At 41.6% G+C, this 27,553-nt stretch overlaps 1 protein-coding gene and 1 non-coding gene across 2 annotated transcripts; both read left to right on the top strand.

Moving 5' to 3' along the window:
• The first annotated feature begins 6,861 nt into the window (after positions 1 to 6,861).
• Positions 6,862 to 11,836, top strand: LOC104851127. The gene is made up of 4 exons (XR_004514460.1): positions 6,862 to 6,924; positions 7,770 to 7,902; positions 8,799 to 8,994; positions 11,615 to 11,836. It is a non-coding gene; the product is annotated as an uncharacterized LOC104851127 (transcript).
• Positions 11,837 to 11,952: 116 nt separating this feature from the next.
• LOC117283203 (olfactory receptor 10Q1) lies at positions 11,953 to 12,912 on the top strand. Its single transcript, XM_033756604.1, has one exon. The coding sequence runs from the start codon at positions 11,953 to 11,955 to the stop codon at positions 12,910 to 12,912; it is 960 nt and encodes a 319-aa protein (XP_033612495.1).
• The last annotated feature ends 14,641 nt before the right edge of the window (positions 12,913 to 27,553 follow it).

Below are 27,553 nucleotides of genomic sequence, written 5' to 3'. Positions count from 1 at the left end.
TCGCCGCCTCTCCCAGCGCCTCTCCCTCGGGTGCACGCCCGGGACCCCTCTGCTCGGCCTGAAGGGGCGCTGGGTGGAGTCCTCCGGGGCCCCTCTCCCGCAGCCCGGACGCGTCCCTCCAGGGCTTCGCTCAGTAAGGTCGCAGGAATCTGAGAAACCGCATAGGTTTTGAAACGTTGTTTATGTATGTGCGCCAAAGACACAAAGTGTCTGACACAAAGTGTCAGAGTATTCCTGACTTTCCCAGCGGTAACTTCTCTCCTAGGAAAGAGATGAATAAGCAGATGAGCGCAAAGTAATACAAATGGCGAGTAGAAGACTGCAGCTATCGGCGGGCTGGAAATAAATGGCTTGATCAATAGTATCAACTGTTTTTGAAAATGCAATAAAGGGATGATCTGCCGCTAGCAATATGGGAAGCCGCGATCGCTCCTAGACCTGAAAGCGAGAAGCGACACAGAATTACCAGAAACCCCCAAGCTGGCACACGGGGAACCACTGGGAGGAGCGGTGGCTTTGCGGGGAAGCAGCTATGACAGAGCTAAGACAGGCAGAGGCGGAGCAGGGGTGAGCTCCGAACCTCCACCTCCTGCCGTCACCCATCGGGCAGACCCACCTGAAGCAGGAGGGCCAGGGACACTGGCGACTCGGAAGGACCCGGAGAGCTAGGGACCGACAGAGAACAGCCAGAGCGAACTTGTTTATTAAAGCATCATGGAAAACATGAAAGTACAGTAGCAACCAGTTGCTTCCTAATGAAATATTACTCGAGCAGTTACTGCACAAAGGATTGGATGGAAGGGATCAGCGTTAAATTTGTGCTTTTAAATACTAATTATTAGTAATGGTTAACATCAGTTAAGTGCCTGCTGTGTGCCAAAATGAATATATAACACTTGTATAATAGACATGTACACGAACGTATGTTTTCTGTCAATCTTCAAAAAGCCTGTAATTTTTTTTTATAGAAAGAAAAGAACTTCTTGGGTGCAAGATCCAGAGAATGGAGCCAATATCTCCGGCTAACTATGAGCTAGGGAATGGGTCCTAGATAGCACACCTGGGCTGTAATAACAAAGGACCAGGGGAGCAGCGGATACCACCAGTGTGGCCTTGCTGTGGACTAGCTAGGCAAGGCCTTGCGTTCCTCCCCCTTGGGAATGCAGCTGTCACTGTGCTCAAGCTATGGAGCTGACGCTCACCACTGCTGGATTTTGAGCGTGGATTACAATTTATCACTGAGATTTGTTTGATGTAATGAGATCTGTTTTATTGTAACGTCCCCTGTGTTATTCCGTAATTGTTGCAGGAAAGTCAGTAAGGTTAAGGTAACCAGTAGTATGGTTTTAGTTGTCAGTGTCTTTGCATATTTTTGTCCGCTTGTGCTACAGTTACTTATGGAAGTGGACCGCAATCCACAACCATTGTTACCAATTTTTTCATATCTCTCTTTGCTGTTGATAATTTTCTGTTTTCTGTATTTTAAAGCTATGTTATTAGATATAAAAATGTGTAGCATTGTTATGTCTTGCTGATGAATTAACCATTTTGCCATTAGGCAGCACTATTTATTGCTGGAAGTATCCCATGTTTATAGTTTTACTTTGGCTGATCTTAATATCCATATTTTTATAAGTATTTGCATGCTACTTGCTGTTTTTCCTATGATTTTAGTACATGCGTGTCCACACTCACAATAATCTGTGTATTTTCTTTTTAATTAAGTATGACTAGGATGCGTACATACTATCCCTCCATGTGTTTTTTATATTAACACTATTTTTCTTTTTTGGTACTGGGGATTGAACTTGGGACCTTGCAGTTGTGAGGTAGGCGGCAGCACCACTGAGCTGAATCCCCTGGCCTACTGTTTTTCTTTTTTGATTCCTCTCTTCCAAGTCTTTTTTGGATTTTTAGAGCATTGTTATCTCCTCTACTGGCTTTCTAGCTGTATTTTTTGAATTATATTTCTTTTCACAGCCTATCATGAATTATTGTGGTGCTACTATAGTAAATATTCTGTGAACTTTCAAAAGTATAATTCTGTTTGTAGCGATTCCATATTTATGTACTTACTGTGCCATATTTTATTTACAAATTCCATCAGATTTTTGTTTTAAACAGTTAGTAGTTTTTTAAAACAAGTAGTCTTTTAAAAAGTTGTCTTTTTATTTTAGTTTGAATACTTTTTTAGTGGATATAGAATTCTAAAAATGTATTGTTTCACTCTGTTAAAATTTGTCATTCCACTGTCTTCTGGTTTCTGAGGAGAAATCACTTGTCTTATTGTGATTTTTTTCTCCCCATGAATATAAAACATTTTGCCTTCATCTTTGCTTTCCAATCATATTAGTAGGATGAACCTAAATAAGGAGGAGGTTTGGTATATTTAATAATATATCACAAACACAAAATGTTTATTTATACCAACATCTTCAAAACCCTCAGCCCATTAAAGCATCACCTCGAGTCCAAAGTCTCATCGAAGTGTGAGCTCAGATTGCTAACCCTTGTCACGCAGACCACATAAGTCAAGGCAATCTGAAACTGAGTATGAACCATTCTGGGACAGAATTTTGGACCCGAAAAGCTATAAAACAAGGTATCTGCTCCGAAAATACAATAATGGGACAGGCATAGGTAATTGCTACAAATATTTGTACTCCAAAAAAGAGAGAATGGAAAGAAAAAAAATGCTTCCAAGAAAATCTGAAATCAAACAAGGCAAACTCCATCTGTTTCCAAGACCTGAGAATCATCTCTGGAGGGCATAGCTCCACTGCGGACTCACAGGTCTGCCTGTGGCCCAGGATTCCACACTCAGGGGTCCAAAGAGTCCCTGTCTAGGCCCAAGGCTCTCGTTCCATGGTCGTACTTGTGTTTTTTTCCCCATGAGGGGTAGCATGTTTTTTTTCATCTGAGTAGTTTCATCAGACTCTTTCCTACTTGGAGAATTTTGGGAATCTGATAGTCTCCTTTCATTTCTCATGCTTCTGTTCCTTTCAGTAGAAGTGGTCAAAGTTTCTTCTGATGCTACTTTCTCAAAAGCCTTGGGGGTTCCCCCTGTATGTCATGTGGATTTACTCCACTGGACTGGGGCATCCTCTACCCATCTTTCCTAGATACTCTCACCTCTGTGTCTGGCTTCTGCTGAGATGGGTGAAGGGATCCATGAGCCACGCAGCCTGAGTCCACAGAGCTCTCTATGTGGATGAACACGCTCAGCTTTTAATTTTCCCCAAAGCACTAGCAAAACACTGTCCGGCCGCATCTTTGGCTTTTTCTCTTGAGCGCACTTTCTTAACAGCACATCCTCTGAGTTCAGCATCTTTTGCAGTCTGACTAAGCCAGGACTTCCACAAGTTATCAAGTCCTGAGTCTTTTTGGCTTAACAGTTCTTCCCAGAAAGTCAGGAGGAGAGGCAGAAGGTGGAGGAGACTCGTGATGCTGATGGCGGTGACCGAAGGGCGGCAGTCGTCATGATAACGGGAATGGTGGTGACTGTGGCGGTGTTTGTGGTGACGATGGTGACAGCAATCCTAACTGATCCCTCCTGATAGCTTACGTGCTCTGATGTGTATTATTAGCAAAATCTTAGGATGATGATACCATTACTGCATACAGTTTATAGCTAAGGCAACGGATACAGAGAGAGGTTAAAGAATTATCCAAGGTAACAAAACTAGCATGAGCGCAGCCAGGGATCAAACCCAGGCACCACGGCACCATGTCCTTCACTTAACCCATCTCGTTGTGTTCCCCGGTGTTTGGCATGGGACAGTAGGGAGGCTGCGTGGCCTGAGGCGCCTGCTGAAGGGGAGAGTGACAGAGGTGGTGTGGAAGGAGACAGAGTCAGAAGTCTGAACAGAGTCACCGATGTGGAGGGATTTACAGGTCATACTAATGACTTCGATTTTATTCTAAGCAGGAGATGAAGCCCCTGAAAGATCTGAGCAGAATCAGGCTTGCATTTTTAATGAATAACTCTCCCTGCAGAGGAGATGAGGTATTTTACAGCAGGGCTGCGGACTCTTTTAAGCATCTATTATAACAATATAGGCACGTAATCGTATTTTGGATGCATTTTAAATGTAAAGCCAGTGCAATTTTATACAGACTGTATTTAGGGCAGAAGTTCAGAGACATGGCAAGGATGACTCCACAATTTTTTTTTTCCTAATGAAGTGGAATACTGTGAGCCATTTACTGAAAAAAAGGAATCATGCAAGACAATCAAATATGGTAGAGAAAATGAAGAATTATGTTTTGGATAAGCTGCACTAAAATATCTTCTGGCTGTCTATACCAGGATTTCAGGAAAGAAAAAACTGGGGATGCAGACATAAATTTAGAAATCACCAGCAGACAGATGGTATTTAAGCTTCCTCTCAGACAGTTAATAAAATTCTATTAAATTTGGGATTCCTGTTAAATGAGCAGATTTTAGCTGCTCTTACTAGCAAAAGGGGTGGGGGACTACGTGAGGTGATGAGCTTGTCAATTTATTTCCTTTTATTCTGCTTATATTCATCATAATCCTGGGTTGTATACCTTATTTTAATAATTTAAAGACAACAGCAGCAAGCATCTCTCCCTGCAGAAAACCACAAACTTGATTCTCCTCATTTTGGTCTTCTGTTTCTCCTTGGCTGGATTCTCATTTTTACCCTCAAATTTCAAGGTGCCTCAGGGCTCCTTGGTCCTTTTTTCTTTCTGTTTTTAAAGATACCTTAAAGCAATCTCAATCGATCCCAACAACAATTCACTTTTGATTTTAAAGATGCTTAAGATGATCAAAAGTGGCTGACCTAGATTAACCAGTTGAAAAATATTATAGCAAAATGGCAGAGTAGAAGCCAGCAGCTTCCCTGGGGCCCGGAGTTGAGAGAACTGAAAAACAACTGCTTAGCAAGGAGAAGGAGAAAAAGAGCTCCAGGAAATTGCTGGCCTGCTTTAAAGAACTCTCTAGCACCCACTGTACTGAAGAGTGGTGTAACCAAGAGTCGCCTAGAGAAGGGGTTAGGAGTGAACTCGGCTACTCCAGTGAATCAGTCACTTTCCAGTCATTGGAGCAAACACCCAGAGCACGGCAGAAGGGCCTGGCAGAGGACAGATGCTCACAACATGGTGCCAGAAAGCAGTTCGAGAAAGCTAGAGCTGGGGATGAGAATATCCCTTTCCTGGTCACACACCCAGGACTCCTGCCCGAAATAGCACCAACCCCCCGAAGCATGGAGATTAAACAGTTCACTTTTGAAGGTTCAGTGGATCACTGAAAAAAATTTGGAGGAAATTAAACAATGACTTCACAATACCCATAATGGACTCCCCGAGAAATAAATAAGGAAAACAATTTCATTCACAGTGGCATTAAAAACAAAACCAAAAACCGCACAGGGATCATGCTAACCAAGAGAATGAAAGACTTCCTCAAAGAAGTTTAAAATACTTAAACCAGAAGATGGAAAGAAGTACAAGTGATATATGAAAAAAATATTCAACATCTTTATTCCTTAGATAAATGAAAACGAAACTGACATTGAGAGTCCGTCTCAGCCCAGTCAGAAGGCTGTGGTGAAGAGCATGAAAACAGAAAATGCTGGGGGGGCTCTGGGAAAAGGGAGCGCTTCTACCCTGCTGCGGGGAGCACAGGCGCAACCACCCTGGGAGTCGGCATGGAGTTTCCTTAAGGCACCAAGACCAGAACCACCGAATGACCCGGCTCTACCACTCGCTGGTGCGCACCCCAGACAATTCAAGGCAGCATTCGAGAGTGATAACTGCAAACCCTTGTGTACAGTGCCGCGATTCACCGCAGCCAAGACAGGAAAGCAGCCCGGTGCCTCCAGGGGCGGGCTGGATGGGGAAATGGGGTCCTGTGTCCACAGGGGGACTGTCAGACGGAAGAAGGAGACACTCCTGCGGTGGGGGACGATGGGTGACGTGGAAACTGTCGTGTCGGGCAGAGCGAGCCAGACGGAGAGAGGGAAGCACCGTGGACTTGGATGAATATTTGGAATCTTAAGAAAGGACGGAAGAAGGTGGAAGGAGACTGTTATCAAGCCAGAGGAAGGGAATAAAGTGGGAAGGCGGGGAGGACTCAAGGAATTGTGGGCCTCGGCACCTATGAAATGCCCGCTGTGGCTTCTGTGAGACCTCAGGCGCTGCGGCCTCTCCTCCTGACACTGGCCCTGTCCCCATGTAGCCTGCCACCACGGCCTGGGAGAGGCCCTCCCTGGATACGTGACCGGCCCCTCTCAGTCTCCCTCCAAGGCCTATACCCTGTCCTGCCTTTTTCTGAGCATTCACCCCTGCAACAGCACTATTAAATATTCTTATTCTTGTTCATTGCTTATTTTTGTCTCCCTCTATCATAGGAAAAAAAAATCTCTATTTTATTTTACAGGACTTGAGAATAGGACCTGCTTGTATCAGGAATTCAGTAAATATTTGTCACCTGTTGGATTAAGAGATGTTACTAGCAAGGACTGAATGAGCTCAAGGGGACAGAAGGCAGCCGGCAGCAGTGCTGGCCGGGGCTCGTCTGGAGCTTGACACAGGGGTCCCTGCTGGGTCCCGGAAAGGAACCGGGACCCTGCCTGGGCTCCCCAGGGAGCTGCTGCCCTTGAGCCTTGCTTGATAGCCTCTGGCAGTTGGGTTCAGTTACAGGAGAGCCACTGGGAAAATCCTGCTCTGTGGGACCCATTAACTTTGAAGGGCTTGCATAAAGGACGCCAACTCCCCTGACTGCATTGCCCACAGCTGGACTCCGAGTAAAGGTGCCAGGGTCTATTGTGTGCTGTCGAGGGGGACGCAGGTCTTCTCGTCACAGCGGGCGTCGCTGTGCAGCAGGGCTGTCCTCCTCACGCTCCTGCCTGGTCACCACCGAGCATCAGGGTGGTCCGGACAGCGTGAGGGCAGCAGGTACTGTCCACGGCCCTGCAGGAGACGCTCGCGGCAGGAGCCCTGGCTCTGACTGCACCAGGGAGGGAGACAGCTGGGTCTCCCTGGGCTGCTCCCTCCGCGAGGCGAGGCTGGAGCTCGGGGCTCAGCCGGAAAGTCCGGGTGGCCTCAGTGAATTCCGGGGCGGCTCAGGGGAAGCCAGCCTCAGTGGGGAGGCAGACTTCGTTGCTTTGAGTGATCCGATGCTGATTTTCTTTCTAACAATAAGAAAGAGAAGCACAGATTTCTACATTGCCTTCGAATCGGAGGAGACTAGTCATGAAATCAATATTGGGTTTTGTAGAACAAATTCATTAATGAAGTAGGTATTGCTGTCCACTGGAACAGAAAAGGGAGCTCCGATAAGGCGTTTAGTCGTCCAGTATCACCTGTCTAATAAGTATAAATCCAGGATGAAATTCAGGTCTTCTGGTTTTCCTTCAGTGTTCTCTCCACTATACCATGAAGGGAGCTGCGAATTCATTTCTTGGAGTATCATCATTAATCCATAAGCATTTTAATGATTTTATGTGAAAACAATGTATCACAGTAAAAATTTTAAATGTAAAATCAAGCTGCTTGCTTTACATGGAGATCGAGAAAACATTATCTGGCTAATTGATGTTAATCTTTGGGGAAAATGTGGAAGTATTTCCATTGACCTCAGAAAATTTCGTTTCTAGGACACAATGAAGTTTGTTCCAGGAAAAACAGTTTAGGAATCAGTTCCTCAGCAGACATTTAAATTCTTTATTTCTATGCTGTGTTCTTTTATGAAGCTGAGGTTGCCAGTTGTGTCTTTTAATTTTCTTAAATCCATTATGTAGCTGAGCCCACGACTGAGCGAATAGCAACTCTCAAGCCTGCTCCGATCCGCACCTTCTCCGTCCAGCCGAGGGAGGGCAGGGTTTGTGCGAGATCATCAGTGCAGCGTCTGTCTAACACCAGAGTCGGGGACAGGTGAGAAGGAGGGACAGGTGACAGGAGCAGGATGTAGCTGGGAGTGCGGAGGAACAAAGTGTCCAAGGCAGAAGGAGCAGGAAGCAAAGAGCAAGAGACCATGGCGGGACTGAAAGTGCGGGGCGGAGCTGGGGCAGAGGCCCCGAGGGCAAAGGGGGAGGAAATGCTACAAGTGTGGCCGCAGCAAGGGCCCCTCACCGAGCGTCCCACACAGTAAGTCTGCAGGGCAGCCCTGTTCTGCCCTTTAAAATAACAGTCTGATTCATGGAGAGTCAGAGCTTTGCGCAGAATCTAAAACTGGTGCGGGGCAGGTCCAGGACTGACTTGAGGGAGTAGATGTCCCCTGAAATGTAACTAAGCTATATGGCGGTCCTGCTACTGAGACCCATGCTTTGTTGCAGGATGAGTTTTGAGGAGTTGATACATTCTTCCAGAAAGAGGCTGCACCCTCTTCTGCGGGCCTAGGCTCATACTGACTTTGGCTTTGGGTAGGACCCCGCCATCAGAGTTGTGTTAATGCATCCTTTCTGAAAGGGAAACCATCATTCACATACACGAATTCCTATGTGCGTGGCTCTTGCCCTAAGGTCTGACCTCATCTTGATAGGAAGCACAGTCTTTCCGTGCTGTCCCCCGCTGGGATTTGTCCCCGCAGATCTCAGACACGCGATGCCACATCTGGCTCGGCCCACAGATTGGGTCCGCTGTGCTAAGCCGCCCGCAGCATACTCGTGGGATGTTCATGTCCACACAAAACAGGAGCATTTTTGCTTACTTTGCTGAGCCCCAGATCTTCCTTAGTTGGTGTTGACAGCATACAGCTACACTAATCTTACTGAGATCTCTCTTCCATTTTGTTTTATCCTCTCTCTTTTCCCTTATTATTCAAATGTTAGCAGAGTCACCGCAACCCCTGGGAGCTGGCTGCTGTAGAGTAAGCACCTCAGGCACCGCCGGAGAGAAGAGGCAGAGGGGCAGCTCTGTGCAGCCAGACCCCTGTTGTGTTCAGGAGCATTATACCCTGGAAACATTTCATCTTTATGCATTACTGTAAACTCCGCGTTCATGTCCCCAGTTGTATTAGCAAATCAGGTAACTCCAAATAATGTCAGTGTGAAAACTGAATTCATGAGTGAGAAGTGTGGGCCTCGCACCCAGACTTACTGCAGATTCCCCACGTCCGGCACTCTCTTTTTCTTCCGCCCAGCACGCTGTTGGACTACCAAGCAATAAGAGAGTTTTCCTTATGAGGGCGTCCCCTGATAGAACTGCAAACTTGTGTATGCTTATTGTAAAATTTATAAGTGCAGAAGACATAAGTCATAAACAGATGGAGTCACTATCCCACAAAACCAGAAATACCTGTTGTTAATACCTTGAGATGTGTTCTTTAACTTTTATGAATAAATGTAACTATTTTTGAAACAGAAGAACAATGCAATGCTCCTCTGCAACCTACTTTTTCATGATCCTTTCCAATCTATTACACAGTTTTTTACAAGATCATTTAAAAATATTTCATGGTGTTCCATTACCTGGATGGACCACAAATAATGAGCATTCTCCCATTGTTGCTATGATTTTAGCCATTACATTGAAAACTGTGATGAATATTCTGGTCAACAACTTTATAAACATACTCAGTTTATAAGAATAAATTCCTAAGAGCAGCATCGGTGAATCAAAAGCTATGCATCTCTTCAGGTCTTTCCTTACACATTACTAAATTGCACTTCATAAGTTTTTATAACAAGTTATATTTCCACGAAGATATTTGGGGATATTTTTCCCTTGCCACTTTGACAACACCAACATTTTTCTTTCTCCTATTCCTGAAAGTTTGTAACCAAAAACTGATATCTCACTTTGATTTAATTTTATATTTATTTGAATAGTAACAAAATTGGGTTTTATATTTTTGTTTGATTTTGCATGTTTTGTTTTTGATTGTTCAAAGTCTTTTTTTTCCTGACAATAGCCTTTTTGTTGAATTGTAAAAGTTCACTTGCTATTCAATTTGCTTATTGTGTTTTTATTTTAGGTTTTTGTTTTTCAAATTACTAATATTTTGTTTTTTTCTTTTTATTGAGTTTATAGGTACTTTTTAAGTATACAGTACAGTTACAAATTACCAATATTTTAATGGAATCTGTCCTTTGATCACTTGGTTGTAAATGTTTCTGTATTCTGAGATACGAAAAATGTTCTATACTTTTAATTTTATTTCATTGTTTAAAATATTTGAATCAGTCCATCAGAGGTAGATTTTCATGTATATGCATTAAAGATGATTATTCCATTGTCCTGAAGCCACTGGCCTTCAGTGAACTGATTCTTTGTTATTGCTCTGAAATAATAAGGACACTTAATGCATATTGGATCTGAACTCTGTGCTGGGAGTGCTCTAAGTATTTTCGCAAAATAACTTATTTAAGTCTCACCACTGCCCATGGAGAGAAGTGCTTGTGTTTCTGTCCTGCTTTGTAGACAGCGAATCAGATGCACACAGTAGATAGGACAGGATAATAATTGACAGAAGGGGCCTCCAGCACCAGACCGCCCATGTTTAAATTCATGTTCCGACACATACTGGTGTGGTCTTGGGCCAGTTACTCAACCTCTCTGTGCCTTAATTTTGTCCTCTACAAAACTGTCACAAGGCCCCTCGCGAGATGGCCATTATGAGTGATTAAATGTAGAGTGCGTAGAACAACATTCAAAACAAACAACACAACAGAACCATGAGCCATTATGAGTGGTCGCTTCTGACCATTGTGCTGCATCTCCGGGGCTCTTCAAGTCTCGTTTTGATCAAATTTCATCACCTGTAATTCTTTGTGATCTACTTTTCGCTTGTGATAAAAGTTTTGCTACAGTTTAGCTTTCTTTATTCTCAACATTCTTTTATCTTCATTTGCTTGTTCTTCTGGGACTTAATGGGAATTGTTTGGAATCCATGCATTGCTCCAGAATCGTTTACACTAGAATGTTGAGCCTGTACACATATGTGCAAAGCTTCAGCATTTTTCTCCAATAGCACTTTCTATTTTTTAAAGATTTATTTATTTTTGAGACAGGGTCTCACTATGCAGTTCAGGCTGGCCTTGAATTCACTATGTAGTCCAGGCTGGTCTGAAACTCACAGTGATCCTCCTGCCTCTGCCTCCAGAAGGCTGGGATAATTGGTTATGGAAATCTTCCAGAACAATTTATTTTTCTTAAAATTTTGCAGATATTGTTCTGTTGTCCTTTAGATCTCTTAATTTACAATAAAATTTAAATCAAGCGTGAATATGTTTAATTTATAGATATTTTTCCATCTTAGATGTTTGCTAAATTCTTGATTGTTCTAATGCACAGTTCCAGCCTGCTGTTGCATGTTTGGATGCCTCATTGTATTTTTGTGTCAGAAAAAAACCCAAAAGTTTTCAATTCTCATTTGAAATATATAGAGAAATTTCAACTACGAGGAAATATAAAACTACTACAGATCAGAAAGGATTGGAAAATACGCTTGCCTGGTTTTCTATGCAGTCAAAACAACTGCCTGTTAACTGAGCATGTCATGAACAACTTAGAGTGGCCACAAGAGGGAGTCCTACGGAGCAAGGAACAGACCAGACTACTGCTACCCAGAGCAACAAGAACCACCTTTGCAGACACGGTAGTAGAGCCAGTCACAATTAATTATATACCTTATCCCTGTGCGCAGAAGCTGAAAATACAGGTAAACACAAATGCCGTGTCAGTGCTTGTCAAGCACGCTGAGAGGGCCGGAGTAACAAGACATCTATCTCAGCAGCAGCCTCACCCTGTCTCCTCCCAGCAGCACCTGCAGTGGAGTCTCTGCTCCTCTGGGCGGTGTCCAGGGACAAACAAGCCCAGCCTTCCACCCCGAGCTCACGGCCCAGCCCCGTGGTTGAAACTGGCTACTAAGCAGGTAAATTCCAACCCCAAACCCAAAGTTGAGAATCCCTGGTTTTCCTCCGACCAGGAATCTGCTTGGTCACGAGGCCTCAGTGTTTCTTGCCTCCCCTGTGTGCAGCAGACATGCCAGCCTGGACCCCAGTGCTCAACCAGTCCGGCCCCGCAGAGTTCATGTTCCGTGTGTTCACTGCCATCCCCGAGCTGCAGATCTTGCTGTTCCTCCTCTTCCTGCTGCTCTACCTCATGATCCTGTGTGGCAACGCGGCCATCATCTGGGTGGTGAGCACGCACAGTGCCCTGCACACCCCGATGTATTTCTTCCTGTGCAGCCTGTCCTTGCTGGAGATCTGCTACACCTCTGTCGTGGTGCCCTTGATGCTTTCCAACATCTTTGGGCCCCAGAAGCCCATTCCTGCAGCTGGCTGCGGGGCCCAGATGTTCTTTTTCGTTACCCTTGGCAGCACCGACTGCTTCCTCTTGGCCATCATGGCCTACGACCGCTACGTGGCCATCTGCCACCCGCTGCACTACAGCCTCATCATGACGCAGAGGCTGTGCGTGCAGCTGGTGGTGGGCTCTGTGGGCCTCGCGCTCTTCCTGTCCCTGCAGCTCACCGCCCTGATCTTCACCCTGCCCTTCTGTGGGCACCACAGGGAAATCAACCACTTCCTCTGCGATGTGCCTCCGGTCTTGAGGCTGGCTTGTGCAGACATCCGCATACACCAGACCGTGCTGTACATCGTGGGCACCCTGGTACTGACCGTGCCCTTCCTGCTCATCTGTGTCTCCTATGGGCTTATTGCAGCCACCATCCTGCGCATCCATTCAGCCGAGGGCCGGCAGCGTGCCTTCTCCACCTGCTCCTCGCACCTCACTGTGGTCCTGCTGCAGTATGGCTGCTGCAGCCTGGTCTACCTGCGGCCACGCTCCAGCACCTCAGAGGACGAGGACCGCCACATCGCCCTGGTCTACACTTTTGTCACCCCCTTACTCAACCCCCTGATTTACACCCTGAGGAACAAGGACGTCAAATGTGCTCTGCGAGGTGGCATGGTCAGCAAAAGGTCCCCCGAATCCAGCTGAAGGTTTTGTTAATCAGTCGACTCTAAGAGACAAACTTGTACCATACCTTGTTCCAAATTTTGCATTTGATATTTCTTCACTCTGTGCATGTCTGTGTCCCTTCTTTTGCTTTTAGAATGTCATCATCATACTGCATTGATCTTATTTGAACTTCAGTATCTCTTTAAAAACTCTACCTCCAAGCACTATTGGGGTAGGAATTCAGGATAAGTACATTTTTGGGGTGAGAAACAATTCAGCCATATGTGTCACTTTGGAGTCTTAATTTGACTGGTTTTGGGATCTGTCCTGCCAGTTGGTGGGTCATACTCCTAGTCATGTCTGAGTGGGCTATACTGGTGTGGCCTTGGGTGTCTGTGTCTGGTCCCTTACTCCTCCCTCTCTGACACTGTTCCCTTGCTCTGCTTCCTGATGTCCATGACCTAAGCAGCTTTGCTCTGTCATGCCCACTGCCATGATGTCCCTGCCTTGGAGCCAGCTGACCGTAGATTGAAACCATTAGCAAATTAAGGTTCTCCTAGGCTGTGGGTGATGGGCATTGTTAGCAACAAGAAACCTGAGTAGTACAGAAAATTAATACTGGAGAAGTGGGGTCATTGCTGTGACTGTACCTCAACATGTGGTATAAAAGCCTTTAGAACTCATTTGCAGGAGGAGTTTAAAAAGCTTTGGAGTTTGGGCTAGGTATTCCTTAGAATGCTATAAATAGAACTGGATGGATGATTCTTGTCAGAGCCAAAAGAGCATAGGTCGATAGGAATGTGGACGACAAAGGCCAGGCTGAGTAGTTTTCAGTTGTGAACAAGTACTCTATTGGCAGTGTTATCCTCTGGAAGAAAATTTGTCTTATTATTTTGCTTATGTTCTGAGACTTTGTAGAAGATTGATATTGAGGGCTGATGGGCCAATTAATCTGATAGAGGAAACTTCAAGACAGCTCAAAATTCAGGCTGTGGCTTGGATACTACTGGTTGCTTTTAGCCAGACTTATGGAGAGAATCAGTGGCAAAAAATAGAGCAATATTTAAATTTTGGCCTAGAAAAAACCAAATGGGATGTTGGGGCCAAAGGTAATGGGGCTGGGAAAGAGATTAGCACCATCAAAACTAACAAGGTACTTTGTACAAGGATAAGAAATAAGTTAACTTGAGGCATTTCAAGAATTAACAAGGCCACACTCATCACAGGGTTGAAGGTGCAAAAGTGTAAACCTTTTATTTAAGAGTAGGATTTCTTGGTCCCTTGCCTGAGAAGGGTACCTGGAGATTTGGTGCCACCGGACTTATTTCACTGTGTTCAGACATTCAGGTACTTAGAAAGCTGCTGCAGCCATGGTCTGAGTGGGCCTGACTACTGCCTGTGCTGGTAGCAGGTCCTGGCATTGTCCATGCAATGCTGGTTTTATCAGCAGTCAGAATGAGAGAGTAGTGAGGCCAGAGAGATATCCATTCAAATTTCAAAGGAAAGCCTGGGAGGCCAGGCGAGGAGTCCCTGAGAGGACAGTGCATGAAGCTGTAGGAATGAAGCAGAAGTTGCAGTGGTGACCCCAGGAAGCTGGAGATGCCAGCGATATCTTCTGAGGAAAACTTCAGGTTTTGAATGGAGCCAACCCAAGAGATAGGCCTTGTAGGTTACAACCCATAAGCTCACAGGCACAAGACACACAAGTCCTTTTGAATTTACATTTTACCACTGTGTGTCTTTGATGTCAGATATGGAGCTACAGGACTTAATATTTTCCCTGCTGGGTTTTGATCTTGCTCTAGTCTGATTATTTTCTTTCCCCCATTCCTCCACTTTGGAGAAAGTATATACCCTGTTGCCATTGTACTTTGGGATTATGCAACTTGGTTTTGATATTGACAAAAGTTCACAGCTAAGAGTTTGCCTTGAGTCAGAGAAGAGATTTTGAGTTGGACTTTTTGAAAATGCTAGCACGGTTGAGGGATTATTGCATTGCCAGTTGTATGTGGGATAAGTGTTTTATATTAGTCCAAATTATGAATTTGCTGTTGTTTTCATTTAGAGAGGAAGTGTGGTCTAAGGAGATGAGTTTATGTGGCAAGTTGAAAAGGGGTGGGACATGGCAGTGGGGTGACTGGCTTTAAGAACCGCCTAAAGGACTGGTAGAACACACTTGTGGGTGTGTCTAGGTGGATCACCGAGGTGAGAACTTGGGACCTGTGCCTGGTCCCTCTCCCCTTCTGCTCTGCACTCTTCCTCTGCTCTGCTCTGCTCCCCCATGGCCATGAACCAAGCAGTCTTGCTCCACCACTCCCTTCTGCCATGATTTTTCTTCCTTGGAGCAGCCAGTCATAGACTAAATCCAAGAACAATATAAACCCCTCTTCCTTTAAGTCATAACAAGAAAGCTAATATACCATAACCTAATGTATGCATTTAAAAGAGGTAAAATATATCATGCCGGGAAAGACTCTTTTTCAACTTTTCACCATCAAGTCATTCATTGGATGTTCTTCTGGACAAGAAGTAAGTCTCTTTCATGTTACACACTCAGAGTTATCACCTGTACTCACATGCATGTTCATTCAGCATACCAGACTGCAGCAAAATAAACCAAAGGGGCTTTGGGACAGCCTTGGCTTGGCTTTGCACCCTGCTTCTGAGTGGCCATCTGTAAGTGCATGGATGTGTTGTTATTGGGGTCATTAACGCCCACGTGACCACCCATGTGACCACGTCTCTCAGAGGGAAAAGCATTTGGAAAAGTAGATGACAGGAACTGAGATACCCAATCATCCAAGAGTGTCCTTTTCATGGTCCACATTTTATAAAGCAACTCTTCAGAAATGCTGTAGTGGTGGACCAAGTGGGTCATGGAATGAGTAGATTTTGGAGTAATTCTACTTTTTTGACACAATTTTCAGGAACTGTGTTTAATTAATCCCACAGGTAATTTCAGTGAAAACAGTTAAGCTCACTATCCTACTCTGCTTTGAGAAAGCTAAAAGTGTTTTAAAAAGCAAACTTAAAAACAAAAAATTGAATATACTGAGAGACGTGAACTGCATTAACAAATATGAATGTGGATAACCTCCTTGAGGAATTCCTGTAAATGCCACCATCTCAGGAATATTCATGTCCTACTTAGACAAAAGCAAAACAAAAGCAAGGATTCACAGAGAGGTTTTGCAGTGGGTCACTGGGGAGGAGACCTAAAGAGCTGAAATCTAAGGATTATCAGCAACATTCCAGGAAGATCAGTACAAAGTGAAGATAAATAAGCTTTTGTGTCTTAGTGTAGGTCAGTGTAGGAAGAAAATTTGACTTGCAAATGTTTGTTATGTAAACTGATTTGCATAGAGTCACTGGATGCTTGTCTCAAATAGATCTTTCTGACCTCTTTGGGAGGTCCTGACAGGAAGTGCTAAGGGCAGGACCTGGGGGGGGCAGCAGTCGCCCCAAAACTTTCAGGGATTCCCATGTAGGAAGGCAGCGGACAGCCCCCCAGGGAGAGACTATTCTATAGGAACACAGGTACTGTGTACTGACTTGTGTCTGTTCACCCTCCTATTTGGTATTTTTTTTTTGGTACTGGGGATCGAACTTAGGTCCTTCAGCTTGTGAGGCAGATGGCAGAACCTTCCTATTTGGTATTAGCCACTTCATAAAGCTTTTCCATATCCTGAATCCCAGAGCATTCTAAGAGCATTGTTTGTAATAGAGTGGGTACTTCATGGGACAAGCTTCGTGTCTCTCTGTCACTACTGTATAGTGTATGTTATATATATCTTATATGTAGTGTGTATATTAAATATGTATATACAGTTATATGTAGCTTATCTATATTAGAGCATATTAGATATACATATTGGATATGTACATATTATACATATATGTATATCTAGATATACCTTCATATATATGGAAAGGGACCTTTGAAATCTGCTTAAGAGCCTTCCTAACACAGAGTGTGGTCTTTCCAAAGCAAATGATAAAAGCGAGAAGCCACTAAGTCTTTATGATGGAGTCTTGGAAGTCACCTGTTGTCATTTTTCCAGTAGGTTATTGATTGCATAGGTCGGCACAGGTATAATGCGCTTTATTGCATTTTGTAGATATCATTCCCTTCTTTGTTCTTTGGAGGTTTCAAATTACACTTATTCTACAGTCCTTTTTGTTTTCATATCATTATGTTTTCATACAGATAGGTTCTGTTCTTTATCTAATGACTTATTTTGCAGTACTGGGAGTTGAACCCAAGGCCTCATGTGTGCTAGGCAAGCATTCTTCTGCTGAGCTGCATTCTCAGCCCATGCAGCTTTGGTTCACTTTCTTTACATTACAGTTCCCTGTATTATTATGTGGCTTTTGTTTGTTTGCCCAATTTGTGTAGTAGCTTTTGTTCCTTCCTTTAATATATTCTCTCTGTTATATAGTTTTATGGTTTTCCAATTCTAATGCAGGATCAGGTCTTATATTAGAAATCCATCTTTTAAGGGATATTATATTTGTATTGAGTATTTTGCTTATATTTATATTTGTAATTTCAGGCTTCATGCAATTATCGATCATTTGAGTACATTTTCTTGCCGTCTTTGCTGTGAGAAAGCACTTTATTTCTGGACACATCCCAAATAAACTGTTGGTGAACTTTCAGCTTCTATCATGGCCAGGTTATAAAGCCAGCAACTGGCTTCCTGCAGGGAAACTAGTTCCTATATTCTACCATTGATGAGGACATGGGAACACTTCATTTTCTCTACATCTTCACTGGCATTGGGTATTTTTAGTCTGTTTAAAATTTTAGACATTTAAATATTATATTATCACTCTGGTTTTAATTTTTATGTGAGTAATCATGTTGAAAACTTTCTTATGGAAACATTGGCCACTTGTCTTCCTTGCTTTGTCTCCTGCATGTAGATACTGGATATAGCATGGCATGGATTAGAAAATCAATGTTGTTAGATACACATTCTTTCTCATTTGATCTGTAGAGAGGTTATCTTATTTACTCCACACATCAGGTTTTTTGATTGTTTGTGTCTTTAGAAATTCACTGATTTTGAAATGTATATGGAAATGTGAAACATCTATACTAGTCAAAATTCCACCTGATTTCAAGACTAACAATAATAAATTGTTACTGTAATAAGTTACAGTAACCAACATGGTGCGATATTGGTGTAAATGGTAGATAAATGGAACCCAGTACTGAGGCCAGGTGTAGAGTAATACTTACATGGTCATTATATTCACTACAAAGTGGCCAAAACAATGCAACAAGGAAGGATAAGCCACGTGTGTAGTAGTCTATATTCTGCTGAGAGTAACACAATACCACAGACTCAGTAAATAATTTAGCTCGTGGTTCTGGTGGTTTAAGGACTCCCATTTGGTGATAGCCTTGCTGTTAAAGTTCTGAAATGGCACAGGGAATCACATGCACGTCTCCATGTGTCTGTGTGGCTTCTCTCCCTCGTCTTATGAAGTTACCAGGATTCAATCACAGGTCTGCACCCTAACCACCCGATGCAATTCTAATCACTTCCCAGTGGCCCTAACTCTATAAACACTGAAGATACTACTTTAAATAACTTCAAAGATGGACTAAATTCCAACATAAAATAAGTAGGACAAACCCTATTCAAATGATCGCAGTGCAGAAACAACTGAATAATAAAAACTCTGACCTTGAACCTACCCCACATCTCACACTGGAGTTTGAGCTGGATCATAGACTAAAAAGGAAAACTTAAATCTCCAAACATTCTAGAACAAGGCATGTTTATTATTTAAGTCTAATTTACAAGTGGAAGAATGACTCTGTGGACATTTTTGGGAGACAAAAATGATAGCTGTTTTCTGAATAGTTCATAGCAGGGCTACAGTTTGGATCTGAAGGCTTGGTCTCTGGCATGGTCCTGTGGAAGGTGGTGGAACTTTAAGACGTGGGACCTCCTGAGAGATCTTAGGTCACTGGAGTTGGCCGTGAAGGAGGAGTGGGACCAGCCTCTTCCTCTGGCTCTTCATTTCCTGGCCACATGGTGGACAGTTCTCCTCCACCATGCTGTCCTGCAATGCAGTGCTGCTTCACCACAGGCCACTGGCAACAGGGCCAACCAACTGCGGACTAAACTTCCCAAACTGTGACAAGTTAATGTCTCAGATATGCTGCGAGTAACCAGTGATAATAATGGATGGGGCCCAGAAAAAATAAAAGCTAAGAATCCTTGATTGTTTTGCACAGAAATGTGATCTCTTATATGCGGTATTCAATTTTGTGGTCATAATTGAAGTGCTAACAACCATAGTTTTTAAGATTTTGCAGAGACAGACTGGGTAAGGAAACAAGAAATCCATCAAAATGATCACTATCTCTCATCCTGTGCAAATTCAACTCAGAAGGGAATTAAAGATCTTAATATCAGACCTGAAACTTTGAAACTAATAAGGGCAACAGGAGAACATTCAGGATATTGGCACAGGCAATGATTTCCTGAAAAGGATTCTAATAGTGCAGGAAATACAAGCAAGAATAGACCAACGGGATGACATCCAATCTAAAAGCTTCAGCACAGCAAATGAAACAGTAGCAAAGTGAAGAGGCAGCCTACAGAATGAGAGAAAATCTTAACCAGTTACTCATATTACAAGGGATTAATATCTAGAATATATAAAGAACGCAATAGTGTTAATACCAAAAGAGCAAACACTGCAATCAATAGATGGATAAATGAACTAAATAGATACTTCTGAAAAGAAGTACAGATGACCAATAAATACATGAATATTCAATGTCTCTGGCCATTATAGAAACACACATTGAAACAACACTATGATTTCTTCTTACACTAGAACGAATGACAATGATCAGGAAATCAAATAACAACAAACACTGATGAGATCACAGTGAAGAAAAGAAGGCTTCTACATGGTTGGTGGGAACGTTAACTAGCGCAACTATTATGAAAGTCAGTGTGGAGATTTCTCAGAAAACTGAAGTTAGAAACCCCACTGGACCCAGCTATTCCCTTCTAGGTGTCTTCCCCAAAGAGTTAAAGACATCATGTTACAGAGATACATGCATATGAACGTTTATAGCAGCACAATTCATAACGGCTGAATTCTAGAAGCAGTTTCTATGCCCATCAACAAACAAAACAAAGTGCACTGTCTGTACCTCACAGAACACTACTCAGCTAAAAGATAAGTTTGAGACATTTGTAAGATGCTGGATAAGCCTGAAAATAATATCAAGCGAAATAAAAACCATTAAAAACTTTTGGAGGGACTATGGATTCAAACAGCTACTTTGGAAATTTGTATGGCAGGCCCTCAAGAAACTACACATAGATCTGCAGTATGATCCAGCTGTGACACCCCAGGGAATGCCTCTGAGGAAAATGAAGTCTGTGTATGTGGCGATACCTGCATGCCTGTGCTTATCACAGTGTTGCTCATATTAAATAGGTGAGATATGGAATCAGCTGAGATGCCACTAGCAGATGAATAGATTAAAAATATTATGTGTATATAAACACAGTGGAGTTTTACTGAGCTATAAAGAAGAATAAATTCGTGTCATTTGCAGGAAAATCGAGCTGAAGGTTGTCATGTTAAATGAAATAAGCTAGTCCTAGAAAGATAGCCACTTCAATATTTTCTCTCATATGTGGAGACTAAGACAGAAAGAAAGGAAGAAAAATAAAAAGAAAGACAAGAGAAAGAAAAAATAAAAATGTAACATGAAAAGAGGATGAATTTAAAGTTTTGGGAAAAGGAAGTGGAGAGAGGAATGTGTGGCTTAGGGACACAAAATGAAACAACTCATGTGACAGTTATACAGAAACCATAAAGAAATAACTTCAGAACAAAGAGGAAAAGGCTGAGAGAAGCAGAATTTAATATTGTGCTCATAAACATTCACGTTTCATAGGGTTTCATGTTGTCAAGATGAAAATGATGTATGCAATTGTTGGTACATTAGCTGATGGCCATGTCAGGGAGATTTGTCTAGAAACGGGGAAATGCGTCCCTAGGAAGCACCGCTTTTCAGTAATCCTTGCCTTTACGTACTCAGGGACTACCTCATCACGCGGAAGGCCAAATGCCAGGGAAATGTTTTTCCTTGCAATTTGAGGAACGCTCAGATGCTGATAATGGAAGTGAGTTGAGACTGCAGGATACCATGAGAACGTGAGGGGATATAAAGGAAATATTTTTCTTTCATCTACATTCCTTAAAACACGACCACAACAAAGCTGTTTGAGAAGGTGGAGAATTACACAACTGACTAAATTGTGAAGGTGCATTCTGAAAGATCATCTTCAAGACCAGGAAGACATGTTGGAGTAGCTAGTGACTTACTGAAGGCGTTTTTGTCACTGTGTGAATCAGCATACTGCTCCAGTCTTCAAAGAAAACAGTGTCAGCTGAACTGCTGTGAACTGGACCATGTAATGAAAGTGGAAAAATCAGGCAAGGAACAATGGCTTAAGTTTGAGATTATTTTGTTGATCATGTGGTAGCGTGGAAAGCTGTTACAGTCATTCTTATAGGCCAACTTATACTCATAATGGAACTGAAAGAGTTCTTTAGAGAATGTTTGAACCACGGAACAAACTTTTGGTGTTTTTGTGAAGGAAGAAAACTGATGATTGCTTTCTAAAGATTAGAATTAGACATCCAGATTTATTTAGCTATCTAATATCTTTGATATTTTAATTTATCTTAGTCTTCCATGCAAAGAACAAACAAGATTTTTAAAATTGCAGTTAACATCAAATGACAAAAACAAAACCTAAAAATTTTGGAGATTTGTGGTTATCACATGCTCTATAATTAAATATTTACCATCCAAATATGGAAGATCTTGATATTACTCATGTGTAAGAAGAAGTCACTTTTAGAATTTTAATTTTTCTCAGAGGAAAAGTTATGTGTTGGAAATTCATGATCTAGTAAGCCATTTTCCATCAAAAGATAACTTAGATTTGACTAATGGTTTACAGAACAGTTCTTGGACAATATTCTACTGACAAAAACATGCAATCAATTTTGAAAATTTAGCAACACTTTATTTTGGATAAGTATTACTAAGATAAATATGATAAAGTTGCTGATGTTGCTTTAAGTGGCTGTCAGCAGCCATCAAACAGACACATGTCTGTACCACGAGTGAGAAAATCTAAAGAAGATTCTTTGGGAGAAGATTTGCCACCCATCCAAGTTGGCTGTGCAAGTTGATCAAAAGTAAACACACTCGAAATAGCAAAGACTTAAAACATAGAGACAGAACACCTATAATTGTACACATGTGCAGGGTGCTTTTCAGTGGGCATTTATTTGAATTTGTCACTTCACAAATTATGTCTTGTGTAGTTATGGTTGTCAAGTGACAAAAAAGTTACAAGTGCAATGCAAATTCTCTTTCTCAACCACCTGCACACTTTTGGTGGAATGTGATAAAAGAGTCAGTCATTTAATTTTTTAAACTTGTGTACATGCTAAGCAAGTGCACTGTGGCTGAACTACCCCCGCAGCCCTAAAATATTATTATGTTTGTTGAATCCATTACAGCTCGAGCTTGTGTTTGGTATGGATTTAAAAAACAATAAACTTAGTGGCAAAAGATTTGGTGGGTTGGGATGCAACTCCATTTGTGAAATCATCGCTCCATCCACATGTTGGCGGCTAATCCAAAAGTTTGGCAAAGTCAAAACTACCATTCTGTGAACATGTTATTTGTTATACTTTAAAACTTATTTTGGAAGAACTGGAAGATCATTTCTTCTTCAGTTTAGTTTGTTTAAATTGGGATCTAAATTATGTACATATAAAGCACTTTTGAATGTAAGGAACTTGGCACAGATTATGAACAGAAAATAGTATTTTTCTTGTTAAAAGTTGGATGATAGGAACTTTTTAGTCTCACATTCAAATTCAGAACCCTTTTTATAAGGATTTTACTTAATCTCATTGATCTGCCATCTGTATTTCCATTCTAATGACACCCGCGCAGTAATTATTTGCTTTATTCTTGAATAAATACACTGACCTCAAAATGACAATGTAGATTTTCAACAAATTTGATTGACTCTTTTCTCATTCCAAATCCTTGAGATATCTCATTACTGTGCTTATCCAGAATTCTGCAACAAATATTTTAGAAAATTGCTGTCTTCTCCTGTAGGCTAATGGAAATTATTTTCTTCTACTAAGCTAGTTGCAGATCACAATTTTGTACCATTTTTCAAAATCTGCTGGGGTCACTCACCTGCTGTTTGTATCTGTTATCTTTATCCCTGTGAGTTCATGTCAGTTTTTTCTCCTTCATTATCTTGCAGTAGCATTTCCTGGGAAATTGGAAATAAATGTTCTACCTTGTCTAACATATCAAATTAGTTTTCCAAACAGTTAGCAGTGGGTTGATTATATTTTCATAGTTGTATTACACATTTGTTGTATTATATTCAGAGAACCATGTCTAGAATATAGAAGTCCTTAGAATTTTTTGCGTCTTCCTTTGTGGCCTAGGATGAATTTTTTTTTTTTTTTTTTTTTTTTTTTTTTTTTTTTTTTTTTTTTTTTTTTTTTGGTAAATGTCCTGTGCACTATTGAAAGAAGATAGAATATCAATTTGCTGCACTCAGAAATAATTAATGTTATTCTTTAATTGATTTACTGTGCAAATTTGCTTTATTTTTTCATTGAAGGTTGTTTTAAAATTTTTTTCTTTGTTAATATCTATCTGTATTACTTGAAATAGTTTTTTAAAAATATTGACCATAGTTTTATATTCACAACTTTCCTCTTATAAATGATTTATTGACTCATTATTCCTGTCTTTTTATTTGAATATCTTAACCTGAGGCATTTTTTATGTATCATTCCTGCATTTGCTTCTGTAAGAAATGTTGTTTTTCACATTTTTTATGCAGTGCAGTTTATTGAGATGAAATTCACGTATCACACAATTTACCCATTTAAAGCGTACAGTTTACGTTTCTCAATGCCCAGGGAGCTGTGTGACGGTCACCACATTTGATTTTAGAACACTCTGACATACGAAAGAGAAGTTCCGTGGCTCCTAGAGGCCCTTCCCTTCGCATCATATATATTTTCGTGCATCTCACGGAGCTGCTTTGTGATGAGGAGGAGTTTGAAGTCTCTTCCAGGCAGTGTGTAGCTCTCTGCTTTGAAGTCTCTGCATCCCTTGAGCAGGCTAATCTAGTGCTCACTGAAGAAAGTGTCCACTCGTATGGCCCAGGGCTTATCTTGGTCAGAAGAGCTCACTCTGGATACGGAGGGACCAGACCAGCAGTGTTGGGAGTCAGTTGCCCTGGTGCCTCCCTCAACAAAGGACGAAGGGAAGTTGAGACGTGGGCAGAAATCCACATGTGATCATGTTATTGATCCAGACAAAGCATTTTACATGCTTCTGTGGTTACAAAGGAGAGCACTGCCAGATGTGGTGATGCACACTCCCTGAGCAGTTGGGAGGCTGAGGTAGGAGGATTGCCATGAGTTCGAGGACAGCCTGGATTGCACAATGAGACCTTGTCTCAAAAACAAAACAAAACAACCAAAACCAGACAGTAAAAAAAAAAAAAAAAAAAAAGGAAAAGACTGCTCAGAATAGAAATAGTTTCCTCAGTTATATAATAGACATTTATGAATGTTCTACTACATTAAAAATTAAAAGGCTGAAATATATATCTTTTTTTCCATTAAGTTTATTGATACATTTTAGGTATACAGTACAGTTACATTCATCATTGGGATCTTGTACCCTTACACGATGTATCTTGGTTCTTATTTTTCCCCATTCCCCTGCCCTCCCTTCACCCCCTCCACCCTTCTCTGTGTACAAAGACTTTGTTTCCATTTTTTCTCATATTTTTTTCTTTTCCCTTCTTTCCTTTCCCCTACCCTTCCTACTGCCCATACTCCTTGAGACCTTTTCTTCCTATTTCACATTATCAATTATACCATTTGAACCTTACTAAACTTTTAGTTTTTCACACCAGAGAAGCTATTCTGTATTTACATGTGTGTGTCCTATTTATGACATCTCTCCCTTTAATATAAGCTACAGAGCAAGGATATTACTTTCCCTGTGCACTGGAAATTTAATTACAAATTCTGTCTACAGAAGATAGAAAAAAGGAATGAAAGACATCAAAACTGGAAAGGAAAAGCTTAAATATACTTACTTATTTGTAGATGACATGATCGTAATTATATAAAACCTTAAAAATGCACACAATTTTGGAGAGAACATACAAAGTCAACAAAGTTATGGGATGTGAGTTTAATAAACAAAGCTAAACAATAAAAATCTCAATGATAATTCCACTTACAACAATACACATGGATGAAATACCCATGGATAAACTTCACCAAGTTCACGTAACACTTAAATATTGATACTACAACACAGTGCTACAATTCAAGAAGAATTAATGTCTTAGTCCATCTGCAGTGTTAAAACAAGGTGTCTAAGACTTGGTGATTTGTAAAAATTGAAGTGTATTTCTCACAGCTTTGGAGCCCAGAGGTCAGGATGACAGCAGCACTGGTCAGAAAGAAAATATTTCAACGTCCACTGTACCTGAGGAAAGGCAAATGTCTCCTGCAACGAGAGTGCAGCGGGACTGCAGTGGAGATGGCCCATCCGCATCGATGGAGCCACGTAGCTTTCCTTGTACGGCAAAGGGCAGGAGTTCAGAGAAGGCCTGAGCTCATTCCTACTGGCCTTTTTCTGAGTAATTCATGCTCTTATAGGGAGAGAGGGAGGCCTGGTCAACATCATTCGGTGAGAAACAGACAAGGCAGCCAAATCACAAAAAAGAAGGAAAAGTTCCTGTGTTCACAGATAATTTTTTCTTTACAAAATACTAAAAATGCTGTACGAGGAACACTTACAATTAATAAATTCAGTAATGTTGCAGAATAAAATAATGAACACAAAAATCTTTTGTGATTCTATATGTCAACAATGAAGAATTATAACAATAAATTTAAAAATCAATCCCACTTTCAGCAATATCAATAAATAAAGTACATTGAATAAACAACCAAGGAAGCAGGAGACTTGTACCCAGGAACTTAGAAAACATTGCTGAAATAAGTTAAAGATGTCTGTAATTGGAAAGACATCTTGTATTCATGCCTGGAAGATGGACCATCACTCAAATGTCCGTATTATCCCAGTGATAAAAAGAGTCAATGTAACTCTCATCAAAATTAGAGAATTACTTAAAATAGAAAAACTCCGAATTAACTTCATAATTGTCCATATTTACAGAGTGATATTTTTCTCCTGTTTTTTGACTTTGTTGATTGGATTAATTAAATAAAAATGAATAAAGATTATGAACGCTGGATATATGAAAGAAGACATACAAATGGGCAAATAGATAAAAATTTAATATAATAGGTAATTCAAAATTGCAAATTTACAGAATCATGAGATAATTTTTTACTTCCAGCTTTTTCATTTTTTAATCAAGATTTTTTTCAGAAGGGAAACTATTTGAGGTCCCTTCAAGATCTGTGTAAATTTTAGGGTTGTTTTTGAAATTTTAAGTAATTCTTCTGTCATTTTTATGATAGCTGCACTGAGTCTTTTAAGACACAAAAGTGTCCTTCTTGTGTAGAGAACACTTGGACAGAAGAAGAGAAAAAGCAAAAGCCCCAGGGCAGGGATCAGCTGGGCTGTCAGAGAATAGGCAGGAGGAGGGGATGAAGAAGGACCTGGGTGGGGGAGATCACGTAGTCAGGCATTTTCTTCACGGAAGCCAGAAAAAGTAAGTTTAAGATTTTCATCAGTTGCTGAAACATCCTTATTAAACTTCCCATTGCAGTCCCGCTGCACTCTTGTTTTAGGAGACATGTGCCTTTCCTAAGGTACAGTGGATGTTGAAATATTTTCTTTCCTATAATATATTACTTTTCTTAAAAAAATATACATACAATTCTTATGAAAGTGATTCCTTTTAAAAATGCCTGGTGATGCTCTGACAGTCTGATACGAATTCTTGTGGTTACCCCGATATAGATGACAATAAAGACCTCGGAATCAGCCCTGGAACTTTCTCAGTTGACAAGGTTAAAAGCTTACGAGATGGGCTTCAAATGACAGAGTTAAAAGCCACTGAGATTTTGTCACCCGTGTGACATAAGTTAGGATGACCTAAGATAGCCCAGCTAATAAAACAGGGGGCTTGGGAGAAAATAAATGAATGCGTTTAGGAAGCTGAGAGGTAAATTCAGCAGGACATGTCTTCCGCGTATGTGAGAAACCCTGCTTAGTATTTTATTCCAGTATTTGTCCTTTATTGGTTTGCACTGCATTTTTTACATACAGAAGGTTCATCATTTTATGTAGACAAATATTGATGCTTTTGTCATTTCATTTGTATTATTAGGACTTAAAATATATTTTCCCCGCTGAGACACCAGCGGGGCCGGGCGGACCGAGCTCCCTTCTGCGGGAGAGCTGCGGTCGGCGGGGGTGAGAGGCCGAGCGGCAGGGGCAAAAAGGGGCCCACGCCACCCTCCCGCGGAGGACTCGGCCGCCAGCAGGGAGCGACGAGGGTCTCCGGAAACCACAGTGGGCCGAGGAGACCGACTGCCCGCTACGGAGGAAGTGTCCAGCTAGGACCGGCGG

The sequence above is a fragment of the Fukomys damarensis genome, unplaced genomic scaffold, assembly GCF_012274545.1.
Source record: "Fukomys damarensis isolate Sample0158 unplaced genomic scaffold, DMR_v1.0_HiC HiC_scaffold_27, whole genome shotgun sequence".
Lineage (NCBI taxonomy): Eukaryota > Metazoa > Chordata > Mammalia > Rodentia > Bathyergidae > Fukomys > Fukomys damarensis.
This window is presented reverse-complemented; position numbering and strand designations above follow the sequence as displayed.

Coding starts and splice junctions, on each gene's coding strand:
- LOC117283203 (XM_033756604.1), top strand. CDS start 11,953: ATGCCAGCCTGGACCCCAGTGCTCAACCAGTCCGGCCCCGCAGAGTTC.